Below are 14212 nucleotides of genomic sequence, written 5' to 3'. Positions count from 1 at the left end.
AAACAGTAAATAAGTGGTTGTAAGATATATGGGATAAAAGCTAGACTTAGGGTTTTAGGCAATCAAAATTATGAGTTCTAGATGCTAAGGGTATGTGATGTACCGTCCTAGAGCTCGAATGCAATAGTAAGTTATCCAGATCTTAAGTGTCGATCGCTGCTCACTCACAAGTGGAATTGATCGATGAAAAAGAGATGTCGATTGATGCTGCTCGCTTCTCCTTGCGAATTGTAGGTTCAAGTCTTGCAGGATCCGAAAATAGAATCTTTTTTTCTTGATGTTTATGGTAATGCTAGGCATGCACCTGAAAGAAACAAGAATTTTTTTATATAAGTAACTAAAAAGAAATGTAGACTAAACCTATTATTCAAGTCTAATGGCGAATCCAATGCTTCTCGGCAATTGCGCCGAATTTGATGTAACTCAAATTACCCTAGAGCTATATTTTCTCTCAAACTAGCTAGAGACCATATTGTAGTATTTAGGGATCGAATCCACATGGAGCGTGGACACACAATAGACTATGAAAAATTAAAGTTAAGCTAGACAATAAATATAAAAGCAGTAAATAAGTAGTTGTAAGATATATGGGATAAAAGCTAGACTTAGGGTTTCATGTAATCAGAATTATGAGTTATAGATGCTAACGATGTGTAATTACACTAAGTAATTAAACCAGCTCTCGCATGCGCCTAACAACCTAGCTCAGCAGAATTAGTTTTAGGTAATGAACTTACTTATGCAGTTGTCAATTATCCTATGTTTAAGGTTCTATTTAGCTACTCTAGAACACAAGCAGTTAGATAAATTCTCTAAAGGATCCAATTAAATCATCCTAGGAGTTCTAGGTTTCAATAATCATTAAAACCCTAATAAACACTAATTGCAATCGTTCAATGTTGGAAAATATACAATGAAACTGGAAAATTTAGGTCGGCGTTTCATAGTTGGGAATTGGGCCATACGGCATCCAGCTCAGGGGCAGACAATCAAGTTTCAAGATTTTTTGTTAGTGGTGTGAAGGGACATGAGAACATAAGGGTTTAAAAAGGTAAGAATTTGTTCTCAGTGAATCCTAAACCAACTGATATTTACAACTATTGCAAAGAGAAGGGACACTGGAAGTCACGCTGTCCCAAAACGAATGAGCAGCAGTTTGGGTCTGTTGCAGCAGCAGAGGATGAAACCAAGTCTGACGATGACATCGCCTTGTTGTGCATGCACACAATTTCTCTTCTGATGTGTGGGTTATGGATACGGAAGCATCCTACCATATGACACTAAGGAGAGAATGGTTTCCAGAGAGAGATACGACTAAGTTATGGCATATGAGGCTTTGACATATGGGTGAGCGTCGGATGCAACATCCATCAAAGCAAGATATGCTTCGTTCTGAAATTGGTTTGGAATTCTGCTCGTAAGAGTTCAAATAGTTTTGTGAGGATGAAACAATCGCCAAGCATCTTACAGTCTTGGAAACACCACATCAAAATGGTGTAGCGGAACAGATGAATCAGAAATTACTAGAGAGAGCGAGGTGCATGCTGGATGCTGGTCTGGAGAAGCGGTTTTGGGTTTAAACAATTAACACGACTTTCTAGTTGATAAATCTCACCACACATTCATCAAGTGTCGAATATCTTTTGAGATGTGGTCAAGTAGATCTGCTGATTATTGATTTCTAAGAGTGTTCAGTTGTACTGTTTAGTATCATGTGAGTAAAGATAAAATAGAGCCAAGAGTAAGGAATGGAGTATTTATGGACTACGGTGATGGGGTCAAGAGATACATGATCCAATCTCCATTAGAAAACCAAGTGTTCTAAGCAGAAATGTTGTCTTCGATAAAGCATCTATGGTTAGAAGCTCATGGTCCAGTTCTTAAGCAGAAAATGTAGCAAAGATAAACAAGTGGAGCTGCAAGATGATCATGAAGTGATCGATATGCAAAAACAAAAAAAAAAATCAAGTTGAGCATGTAAAAAAAGTCCAGTTGGGTTCTACGTACAGAGATTCAATCGACGGATGCTACAAATTATAGCATTGTGAAGGATCAACCAAGACTGGTTGATGTAAGGCCACCAGAGATATATTGTTATGATATGGTGGGTTATGCAGTTCAGGTTGTAGAGGAAGTGGATACGTATGAACCATCCACTTACATGGAAGCTGTTTTTAGTAACAAGTCTGAAAAATAGCATGCTGCAATGAAAGACGAAATAAAGTCTCATAAAAAGAATCATACATGGGATCTGGTCACATAACCATCAGGGAGAAGAGTTGTTACATGCAAGTGGGTCTACAAGATTAAGGATGGAACATCACCGGCAGAAGAAGTAAAATATAAAGCTCGGGTTGTTGCAAGAAGTTTCAGTCAGAGAGAGGGAGTAGACTACATTGAGATCTTTTCACCAGTGGTCAGACATACTTCCATCAGAGTATTGCTAGCGCTGGTAGTTGAAGGATGGTACATTTGGTGCTTTATGTGGATGACATGCTGATAGCTGCATAGAAGATGTGTGACACATCTATAAGCTGAAAAAGTTTTCAGTTCTGAATTTGAGATGAAGGATTTGGGTGCAACAAAAAAGATTCTAGGGATGGAGATATTCAAAGATATGAAGAAAAAGTTGTTCTTGTCACAAAAATCTACATTAATAAGGTGTTGACAAGTTTTGGGATGTATTCAGGTAAACCTATCAGTATTTCGTGCGTTGCGAATATTCATCTTACCATGTATATGGTTCAGCCCTAAGGGCCATATGGTCCGAAAGGACATCTGGTATGTTGGGGCATCTGGTTCAAAAGGACATCTATCCCGTTGGGGCATTTGGCCTGTGAGGGAATCTGGCCCGTTGGGGGTATTTAGTCTGTTGGGACATCTGATCCGCAAAGACATCTGGATGATGACGAACGTCTGGTTCTAGTTGAGCATCTGGCCATTGAAAGGTGTCTTGTTCGTCATAGCAACACATATGATCCGAATGGACATCTGATGCAAAGAGACGAATGATACATCTGGCGTTGAAGAACGCATCTGGTACATCTAGTGTTGTAAAACACATCTGGTACATCTGGCGCTAACAAAGCATCTGGTATCTCTGGCGTTGAAAAACGCATCTGGTACAGCTAGCGCTGATGGCGCATCTGGTACATATAGCCAGAGAAGCGCATCTGGTACATATGGTGCAGAGAAACGCATCTGGTACATGTCGCATTTGAAGGTGCATCTTGTACATTTGGTACATTTGGTACATCTGATATTGCGAGGATTTAAGTCAAGGTGGAGATTTGTTGATGTGCCTTGAATCTGGATGTTGCATCTAGGCGATGGATGATGCATCACGTATATCATATTGTCTGTTGCATCAAGAGCGTTAGCGTTGCATCAAGTTATTATGGAAATTATATCTGATCGTGGGATAACTATAAGTCCGTATAGTCTAATATTTTTTAGATGTGGAATGCTACTATGTGTATATATATATATTTGTATTCGAAGAAATCTTAAACTTGTACTCTGTAAACTTAATATCGTCACTAATAATAATATATTTCTTCGTCCGTAGACGTAACCAAGTTGGTGAAACACGTTAAATATCTTTGCCGTAAACCAGAACTTGTGGCTTGGTGGTGATTAACTTGAGGGCAAAATCTCAATACGGTGAAGCCACCAGAGTTCGAGTCCCGGTCACTGGAGAATTAAAATTTCTGCAACGCCATGGACAGTAGACCGACACGTGGTAACACATGAATAGTTTGGACCACTTCTGTGAGACCAGAATACTCCTATATAATTCAAAAATATATATACTAGGATAAGACTTGCGCCTTGCGCAGAGTGAATTTATTTGTATATATTATCGATAATTTTTTTTTATATTTGATCATTTTATTTATAAATATAAAATGTTTTTGTTGTTATTATATAATTTCTTTCCGATGGATCAGATCAATTTTTATTTAAAATTGTGGAACTAAACTATAATTAATATATCATGGGTTGATCGGATTGGACATTAAAAAAAATTATGACACAAAAACCTTATTTTTTTCCACCGAACACATTCTTGAAAAAAGTGAATAGTATTGTTTCCACAGTTGAATTATTTTGACATTTATCTTCCATATGGTTTTGAAAGGTTTCAGATCAACCATCGAATTGATACATGTCATTTTAATGCTTTTAGTCGTATGCTTAAGGAAAACTTACATTTTTTTGTAATTTAAAGTTGTTTTAAAAAGCTCAAAATATAACATATAAGAAAAAATCTAACATATAAAAAAAATATAACATATAAGGTTTTCTCATTTTTGTAATTTAAAGTCGTTTAATTTTTTTTTAAATATAACATATAAGGTTTCTCATTTTTGTAATTTAAAGTCATTTAAAAAAAATCAAAATATAACATATAAGAAAAAATCTAATTTTTTTATTATGTGGTTAATGTAATTGTTTAATTTTTTTAATAATATAATATTAAACAAAAATGAAGAATGATGCAAAAATTATTGTCAAATCTTTATTATTCATAGTCAATAATTGTCATATATATGTTAATCATATTAGGTAATTCCGTAGCTTTTATTTAAAGAAATAATACATACTTTTTATATTTTGGGTTAATATAATGTTCTCTAGTAATTAGATTTGGACCAATTTTGTTTTCAATTGATTCTTAAGCTGTCACTTAGGATAAATTAACATTCTAATTAAGTAACATGATTTTTTTTCAATTAGTACAAATTTAAGGTTATAACTTTTTAAATGATGTCAGTTAATATATTGGAGATATATGTGCCATGGTTATTATTCATCTATTTTTCGTATATGTTCCTTCTCGCGTCCTTGATTTCTTTGGCTAGATAATTAATTAAGTTTATTCAGCCAATTCTTATCCGTTAACAATACAAGCCATAACACGTGTAAGAATCCATTAGCGTCCGATTTCGATCAATTGATTCATTCAGCATATCAAAACCAGAATAAGTAAAGTCGACAATGCATTATGCATACTCAGTATATATAAAGGAACACGAAAAGGGGGTGGTAGATACAATTTAAAACTCTTTATTGACTATGCATTGGCTTTTAATTACGTAACTGATCACTGATCAATGACATAAAAATAATTGAGTTTCTTTTCAGCTACAGCATATTACGACAATATCAAGATGGTTTGTTTGGTAAATGATTAAAATTTTATTTAAATTTATCGGTTCATTAGGTTAATTAAAATTTTAATTTTTTCACATTAACATATTTTAACTAAAACTAACAAAAATAAAAAAATTATTAGAATTCGTATATTTAAATAAATGTAAATATATATATATAACTAAGTGATAAGAGATATATATAAAACAAAAAACCTTAAATATAATATAGTATAGGTAAATTTTTTATAAAATTTAATTTAAATTGAAATCAAATTGTAATAGTTAAACCAAATAAAACAAATATAAAAATCCGATAATGATTTATTTTTCAAACTATTGAAGTTAAAATATAAAACAGTGATGTTCATAAGCAAATTAAAATTTTCTTTTTTAAAAAAAAATATCATATTTAAAAATATTATTTCTACGCATGGTGCAAGAAAATTTATATTATTATACGTAAATAATTAGTGTATAAACGAGATGCGTCGGCAAGCTTGGAGTTTTTGGCCATTCAATTTGAAAGAGAAAAGTCTCGGAACTTTGGTACATATAACATCTTATTATTGAATTTAGGCGCAATCAAAGAAAGTAATACCGATTTTTAACTCGAAACAAAAGGGCATGACGTAACTACAAATATATCAATTTATTAAAAAAGAAAGAAACAAAAAAATTGTATTTAATCAATGAAAAAGCTATAAATAAAGTAGTTTTTGAAAGATTGAGCCAATCCATCACTCGAAACAAGATAAATATCAATCGGTGGGTTAGTGGACAAGGCACCTAGTGTTACTTTATAAATAATTGTAGTCTTTATAATTAACTTTAACTAGGATTTTTTTTGCGACATGCTTAGAAATAGTAATTTTTAGTTTATTTAACTATCAATTTTTTTGGGATTAGTGTTATTTTATTTAGTTTATTTTTATTAATGTGAGATACATATATACACATATATTATTATTTTAATTGTGATATATGAATTATTAATATATTTAATAGTTTACTATAAATAAATATTTATGTGGAAAATTGATATTAATGATGATATATAAGTTATTTTTATTACCATATTCAAAATCCATGCAAAAAGATTTAAATTTTTATAAGAAAATTTTACATCTCACAATTAATATGATGTCATGTCATTATTTTCTAAAACCATGTCATCTATTTTAAGTGTCATGTCATCTTTTTTCAGCGAGAATGATTGTAGTGACGACATGTGTATAAATCACTTCGCAAATATAGTCTAGGGAATAGTTGACAGCAATTTTTCTCTCTCTTTAATGTATTAATTAAGTATTTTATCCGCTCAAGCGGACATAATTTTCTTACAAATATTTATTAATTGATATCTTATTAATTTAAAAAAATCATAATAAATTTTTATTTATGTTCTTAAAAATTTAAATAAAACATCAAATTATTTCTATATGACAAGTTTTTCATCAAAAATTGTATGTTTGTAATTGTCTTAAAATTTTAAGAACACTCAAATATTAAAAATAGTTTATAAGATATCTTTATACATATATTTTTTCTATTAGTATTTAATTTTAAATTATTTTATATCTTAAACTTTTATAATAGAAAATATTATTTTCAGATAACAACACAATATATAAGAAATATCTTATTTTTCAAATATGTTTTTATTTTTAAAATATTTATTATATTAATTTATAATCAATTATCTAATATAAAAAATAAATCTAATATTAGTATTTAAAAGCGAAAAATCAATTAGCAAATAATAGTATATATATCTTAACGTAGCTCAATATGTAAAAAATGTCTTTATTACAAAACAATTATCTATATATATATATTTATATACACATATATCTTGAATCAAATTAGCTAAATATTCATAAAATAATAAAATCAATTTATTTTAACATTTTAACCATGGCTCACCGATATTATCCTCCTCTCTATCAAAGATATAAAAAATATGTTCTATTGTTTAGAAGTTGACATTGCATATGTGGAATTATTCTCTCAACATTTTCAGCTCTTTAAATTTTTGTGAGCTACATTGTCGATGTATCACAATAATTTTTGTTTTTGATGTCGAGATAACCGATTTTGACCACAATAAAGCTCAAAACTGGTGTAAAATTCTTTGTTGTTCCAAAATTTTATAATATTTGTATTCTAGAAATTGTCAATGTGATAGATCATTCACATTAGGAAATTTGATAAATATGTGAGATGTTCTTTAGATTGCAAATACATTTACACTGTTTCTATTCTATTTGCCGCACGTAGAATGAAAATGCATCTAATTGGCATTCATGTTCTATATTGTACAATTTAACGTAGCTTACGAATTCATACTAGTATTTACTATTTTCATATTTTGATATTTGAGTTAGAGTTTATATTTCTATGTAGCATTTAGTGATTAGTGGATAGGGTTTAGTTTATGGAAGATTGAGGTTGATACTGGAGAAAGCATTAACTATTTCCAAACAATCATAAGTATATCAAAATTTGAGAATGTGTGAGATGTACTTTAAATTAAAATTACATTTACCATGTTTCTATTTTATCTGCCGCACGTAAAATGGAAATGCATTTGACATTCATGTTCTATATTGTACAGTTTAATATCACATGATGTAGCTTACAAATTCATACTAGTATTTACTATTTTCATATTTTGATATTTGAGTTAGGGTTTATATTTCTATGTTGGGTCTAGTGATTAGTGGATAGCGTTTAGTTTATGGAAGATTAGGATTGACATTGGGGGAAGCATTAACTACTTCGATGCAATCTAAGAGATTTCAAAATTTGAGAAATATGTGATATTTTCTTTAGCTTGTACATATTCTATTACAAAGAGGTTGGCTTGTATTTCGTGTTTATACTTTTTTGTTATATAGACTAGCAATGACTGTACCTTTTGATTCTTTACATCCGTTAACATATGTTTTGTAAATTGAATATCTTTTTTCTTTAAAACATTTACTACTATTATCCACTCATTTCACTGCTGCATACCATTAAATCATAGGTGGGAAATACATCTGGGACACGTGTTGCGTACCGTTATGCGATTGTTAATTCGCCACAAAAAAAAGGCCGACGTCTCTTGCAACTGCAAACCCTGTTAAGAGAAGGGGAAACCCCAGATGGAATGTGGTCCAAATGTCTGACATTACATTATGTCAAAATCAGTGTCATTCACCTAATTTGTCTTCTAAATATAGCTATTTAGCAAATAAGCCCATTAGATTAAGTCTTAAGATAAAAACTCAAAACACAACAAAAGTTTATAATTGGATATTTACTACCTTTTTGTTTATTTTATAACATAAATAGAAGAAAATACAAAGAGTAAATTGTCTTCTAAATATAGCTATTACGCAAATAAGCCCAATAGATTAAGCCTTAAGATAAAAACTCAAAACACAACAAAAGTTTCTAATTGGATATTTACTACCTTTTTTGTTCAAAGTAAACTTAAAGTTAACTTGGTTTACAAGCTAACCTAAAGATATTTGAAATAGGAAATATGTCTTATCCAGGAGTTATCTACATAAGTTAAGTTTAAGGTGATTAGAAAATTGATATCTCTATACAAGAAGAGCCTGAGTTGTACCATGAACTTATGAGTGTAGAGATCGAGTTGTAAGAGCTTAAGGTTTTGAGTTATTTTACTTAAGATTAATAAAGAGAGAGGCTCTTTATACTTGTTACACAATCTTTGAATTCAATAATTGGTATCAGAGCTTCTAGGAATCGATCATAAGAACACACTTTGCGAAAGAATCAAACACAAAGTATGGAAGAGATTACAACAAAAAGAAGAGAAGACTTTGTTTCAGGCGAATTTCAGGCATCTAACTGGCGCTTGTGGCCCAGTGATGGTTAACTTGAGGGCGAAGCACAATACGGTGAAACACTTCGGTTCGAGTCCCGGCCACTGGGAAATTAAAATTTCGACATAGTCAGAGATATGTGACCGACATGTGGACCGAAAACATAGGCTTCTAATACATGACTAATCTGGATCCACTTCGGTGGAGACCAGGAAATTCTTGTATAATTTAAATAAAAAGTAGAATTTCAGTTATCTGCGAGGTCTCAAGAATCATAAGAACTATATAGCTTATCTATCAACACGGTTTCCTAAACGCGTTGTAAAATAATTTAAAACTAGTTCTGGTTCATGGCTTGTAGGATTGCCATGATTCTGCAATGAAATGTTAAATTTCAATTCAGTTATAACTAATCCACATAGAGAAGACGAAATGTATTTGCTTTACATACCTTAATATCCTTTCTTAGAACAAGATTTGACAATTTGAAATGAGCAGTAGGAGTAAACCAATGATAAGGAGCGCATCTACATATGATTATAACAAACAAACCATATAAAGACTTGTATCAAAGGGCACAAAACATGTAACACCATGGCGCAAAGAACTAACCAGGTTTTCTGCGATTTGTATGAACTACAATAAGAGATGTATAATCTTTCTTCTTAGCGTATTCTACAATCTGCAAAACCACCATATATCTAAAACGTTATCTCTTCAATAGTAGCAAAGAACAAGAAACCACTAATAGCCATTAATTACCTTCTTCAAATCATAATAAGTTCCTTTCTTGTGATATCAGTGACTGTAACTACGATATAAACGCTGGTCCTCTCTGCAATCAACACAGCCCAAACACAACATTACTTGAAACCCTGGTCTATCACACTAGGATGGGTTGAGTGAAACTAGTTAGAAAACATTTAAATTCTGAGTAGTTTATAATATTTTGTTTTCTAAATAAAATAGAAAAACATTACTTGAAAACAAAACCACGACAAAACTGTACAACCTATAAAGACTCACAGTGGAATTGAAACGACATGTTGTGGATCAACTGTTTTGTTCTTTATCATCGAAGGGAGTATCACGTTCCTTCTCTCTGTTCCGTTGGAATTGGGTCTCCCGCGATCTTCGGATTCCATCTCCTCGCCTTCGCCATCTCCTTTCTTTCTCTTGAAACCCATTTTTCTTACAGACGATTTAGCGTTAGGAGTTTTGGATTACATGGAGGGGTTAGGAGGTTGCCTAAAGTCCTAGTTTATAATGATTATGTTGTAATTGTTCGGGTGATGAAGTGAAGAATGAATTGCGTGTTGCTCTTTCCGTTTCCTTTAAGCTTCTGTTAACAATAGTGAGACTGGTTGCTGATAATGGAGCTCTTGATGCCAATAGTTTCAGCATTGTCGCCTTGCAGGGAAGGGAAACTATAGGGAGCAGTGAAATTGGTTGAGGAGATGGAAGCTAGATGTTTCTCTGTAGATTTTGGTCACAATGAGCAAAACTTAGCCTGTATACACAACATTTTGACCAACGCTCTCTGGGAAGCAAACCAGTTAGATGAAGCAACCCCAGTGTTTGATCAGACAATGGTATAAACCTTGATGCTGTGAAGTTACAAGATGAATAGTAAAGCAGGGAGATTGAAAGACGCATGCGTACAAGCACTCGAAAGTGATGCAAACCGTATGCCTAATCACCTAACTGATACAATCTGGGATCATCTTGTGAAACAGATGACGAAAGCAAGATTCAAAAAAGCTTCCTTTATACGGACCAAACCAAACAATGATCTTTTCTCATAGTTTTCTTGTAATATATCAATACATATCATTTTTTTTTCTGCACATCAATTAGGAAATAAAACTCAACATTTTATATCAATGATTATCAACAAAAAGATTCAGTCGTTGCAACCTCAAAACCTACCAACAAAAAAAAAAAAAAAAAAAAAAAATCAGAAGAGGCCGAAGAGGATTGAAAACCCAAGAGCCATCAACCAGACAATGTGGATCAAAAGCAGAGCTTGTCCAGGAACAGACAACCCAACGCCATTACCAACATCACAAGCACCCGGTTTAGAGACACGAACGCCATGGCACAAAGCATCTGCACAACCGCACCAGTACGTAACGCCGTCTTCTCCGCAAACCGGATCAGCCCTAAAACACTTAACCGGACACGAAGCCGGTTTAGACGTTTTCCCGCAGAATTCGCCGTTGGTCTTCTCCGAAGGTAATCGAATCTCTCCTCCCTTGTTAATCTCCGTCGATGAAACCAGAGATAGGCTCAGAAGAATCAGAGAGAGGACGGCCAACGATGGCGAGAACGTCGACATTGCCGAGATTTGGATCTTGAATTTCGCCGGAAAGCTTCAGACGGACGTTATTTCCTCTCTCTTTTTCTTGAAAGGAAACAACGACAGGAGAATTAAAGAAGAAGGAAAGAATGATTCGGGAAAAAACTAATTTTATTTAGCATAAATCTAATTTTTTTAAATAAATCTTTATTGTTGACAAAAAAAGTAGTAATGTTTCTAAAATTGATGATTCGTGTATGAGTAGGAACAGTTGGTTTAAACGGCTACCAACCAAAACAGCGCACATGCTTACGCTTTTTACCAGCTGGCCACCCCAAGGAGAATAGAACTTCGTGTCGTCATTGTTTTCTACATATAAACTTCATGCTGTCTACTTATGTAAGCATGAAATTCACAATTATTTTTATAAAAAAGGGGAAAACAAGGTTTCATAAATATTTGCAGATATTTTATATTTTATTATTCAATGTTAATTAAGAAAAATACATATACTGTATGTACTAAACTTATAGCTTATAATTTTAAACATACATTTTTTTATGTAACATCTATAAGAAAAATAACCAATAATACTCAAAATGTCGAATAATCAAAAATTACAAAATATTGTTATAAATCATTATGTGGATGACCCATAACCAAGACCAAGACAAGGCCCAGCCGTGTCCAAGAGGAGAGAGAGTCGGCGCCCAAGAGGAGAGAGAGTCGGCCGACTTTAGATCTAGGATGTTTTCCATTTATCTGTTTTACATCTTTTCCTATTTCATGTTGTATTAGGTTTTGGATAATTTCATTTTTTCTATACTTTGTAATCCTTATATAAAGAACCTCTATTACTCATTAATAATACACAGACAATTCTCCATTCTTTTACAACACGTTAAGATCCCTGAGATAAATCGAAACCTATAACCCTAAAAGCCAAAACCGGCGACCACAACCCAAAACCCTAATCTCTTTCTTAGTTCTTTGAAGAACTCAGTTGATCCCTCTTGAAACCTAGACGTTCTCAGATCACGTTCCAGCTCAGAAGAACCGTCCAGCTCGCGATCAAACCCGAAGACGCGATCGACCCGAGACGACCCGATCTCCGCGCAGCTCGCAACCGAGACGCCTCCAGCCCGCGATCATCCCATCCGCGACCCGATTGCATCCGTTCGTCCTCTCTCTCTATCTAAAGGTGGTCCGGTTCTAAATCCCCTACAAAGCAAATGTATAACTTAAAGCTGAGAACCTAGATTGATCAGAAACCCTAATACATAATTATGGAAACTTTGATCTTAATCAAAACCCTAAAACCTACAAGATTAAAATCGGCAATCTCTTAACTAGAAATATAGAAATCGATTCCATTAGAACTTAAATTGATTGTTCCTGATTTGATTTTGAGAAACCCTAATTTTGGAATCGAAACCCTAAACCCTAAAGGACTGAATTCGATTTTTAATTGATTGAATTGATTGATTTGAGGTTTTAGGATTGTTAGATTGATTGAAGTAATCTGATCTAGAACTTAAATCCTAAAGGCCTTGAAACCTTTTATTAAAACCGGCAGCCTTAGCTTTAAAAGTTGAAACCCTAAATTGATAAATCAATTGCTAAGGTTGTTTGCATTACATATAAATTTGAATTGAATTGCATTCACAATGATTAATGAAATCGACCAGCATGTAGAAAACATACGAATTCGAATCTGATTGCATTAAAACTCATATGGCCGTGTGGCATTAATCTCCCTGATACATGTAGAATCAAATATTAGGATTGTTCGCACCATGGTCAAATAGAATTACATGTCCGATCCTATTGCTTGTTTACCTAGCCGTGTGGCTTATTTGTTCGTACCATGGTCGATTAGATTGATTGTTTTCTCATAGATGCGTAAGACAAGTTTGTGGCCGAGCTTGTTATACCATGCGGTCACATGATCACATTGTGAACCTAAATTGAAATGATAATGTGATTCAGATGTCGAAAATCTCAAATAGAGACTACGCAGCCCTTAATCTCTCCGGAGATAACTACTTGCAGTGGGCGCTAGATACAAAGATAAGCTTAAGGTCAAAAGGGCTTGGTGATACAATCATCAAGGACAACAATGAGACCGACAAGAATCGGTACAGGGCTATAAGTATTATACGCCATCACCTCATTGAAGGTCTAAAAGATCAGTACATTACGATGGAAAATCCACTAGAGCTTTGGGATGCTTTACATCATAGATATGATCACCAGAAAATGGTGTTACTCCCAAAGGCCAGAAATGACTGGAAGAATCTAAGATTCATGGATTATAAGTCAGTGGATGAGTACAATTCGGTCTTGTTCAAGACGGTCTCGATGCTGAGACTTTGTGGTGAAGTAGTAACCGAAGAAGAGTTGCTTGAGAAAACATTCTCTACGTTTCATTCCTCAAACATAATCCTGCAGCAGCAGTACCGAATGAAAGGCTTCGCCACATACACTGATCTGATCTCGTGCCTACTATGTCCATGATTCCGGTTATGAGGCTGATAAAGAATCCGATGTTGCAAATAACAACCTTATGGATTTTGAGACTTCTGATTGTCTCAAAGACTAAAATTTTCGATACGACTTGTTTTTACTGTTTTATGATTGTTTTATGATTGATTTGGTGTTTTTATTTTTCGGTGTTCTGCAACTTTAATAAATGAAAGTTTTGAAGTCTCTGAGAAATGAAATCTTATTTATAAAAATGAATGACGAAATGCGCATACTCGTGGTGGATAGTGGCACAAGTCATACAATACTTAGGGATAAAAGATATTTCTTAAATCTCACAATGCAAAGTGCAAACATGCACACCATTGCAGGTGTAGCCGGCCTGATTGAAGGTCACGGCCAGGCTTATGTATTGATTCTTAAGGGCACTCATA

The 14212-nt window shown here is 33.3% G+C and overlaps 1 protein-coding gene across 1 annotated transcript; it reads right to left on the bottom strand.

Moving 5' to 3' along the window:
- Positions 1 to 10769: 10769 nt before the first annotated feature.
- On the bottom strand, positions 10770 to 11571 carry LOC106333037. Its single transcript, XM_013771520.1, has one exon. The coding sequence runs from the start codon at positions 11331 to 11333 to the stop codon at positions 10953 to 10955; it is 381 nt and encodes a 126-aa protein (XP_013626974.1). The 5' UTR covers positions 11334 to 11571; the 3' UTR covers positions 10770 to 10952.
- Between the last annotated feature and the right edge of the window lie 2641 nt (positions 11572 to 14212).

Source organism: Brassica oleracea, chromosome C3 (assembly GCF_000695525.1).
Source record: "Brassica oleracea var. oleracea cultivar TO1000 chromosome C3, BOL, whole genome shotgun sequence".
NCBI lineage: Eukaryota > Viridiplantae > Streptophyta > Magnoliopsida > Brassicales > Brassicaceae > Brassica > Brassica oleracea.
This window is presented reverse-complemented; position numbering and strand designations above follow the sequence as displayed.

What these genes read in the sequence shown, in the direction of transcription:
- LOC106333037 (XM_013771520.1), bottom strand. Translation starts at nt 11,333, where the DNA reads ATGTCGACGTTCTCGCCATCGTTGGCCGTCCTCTCTCTGATTCTTCTG.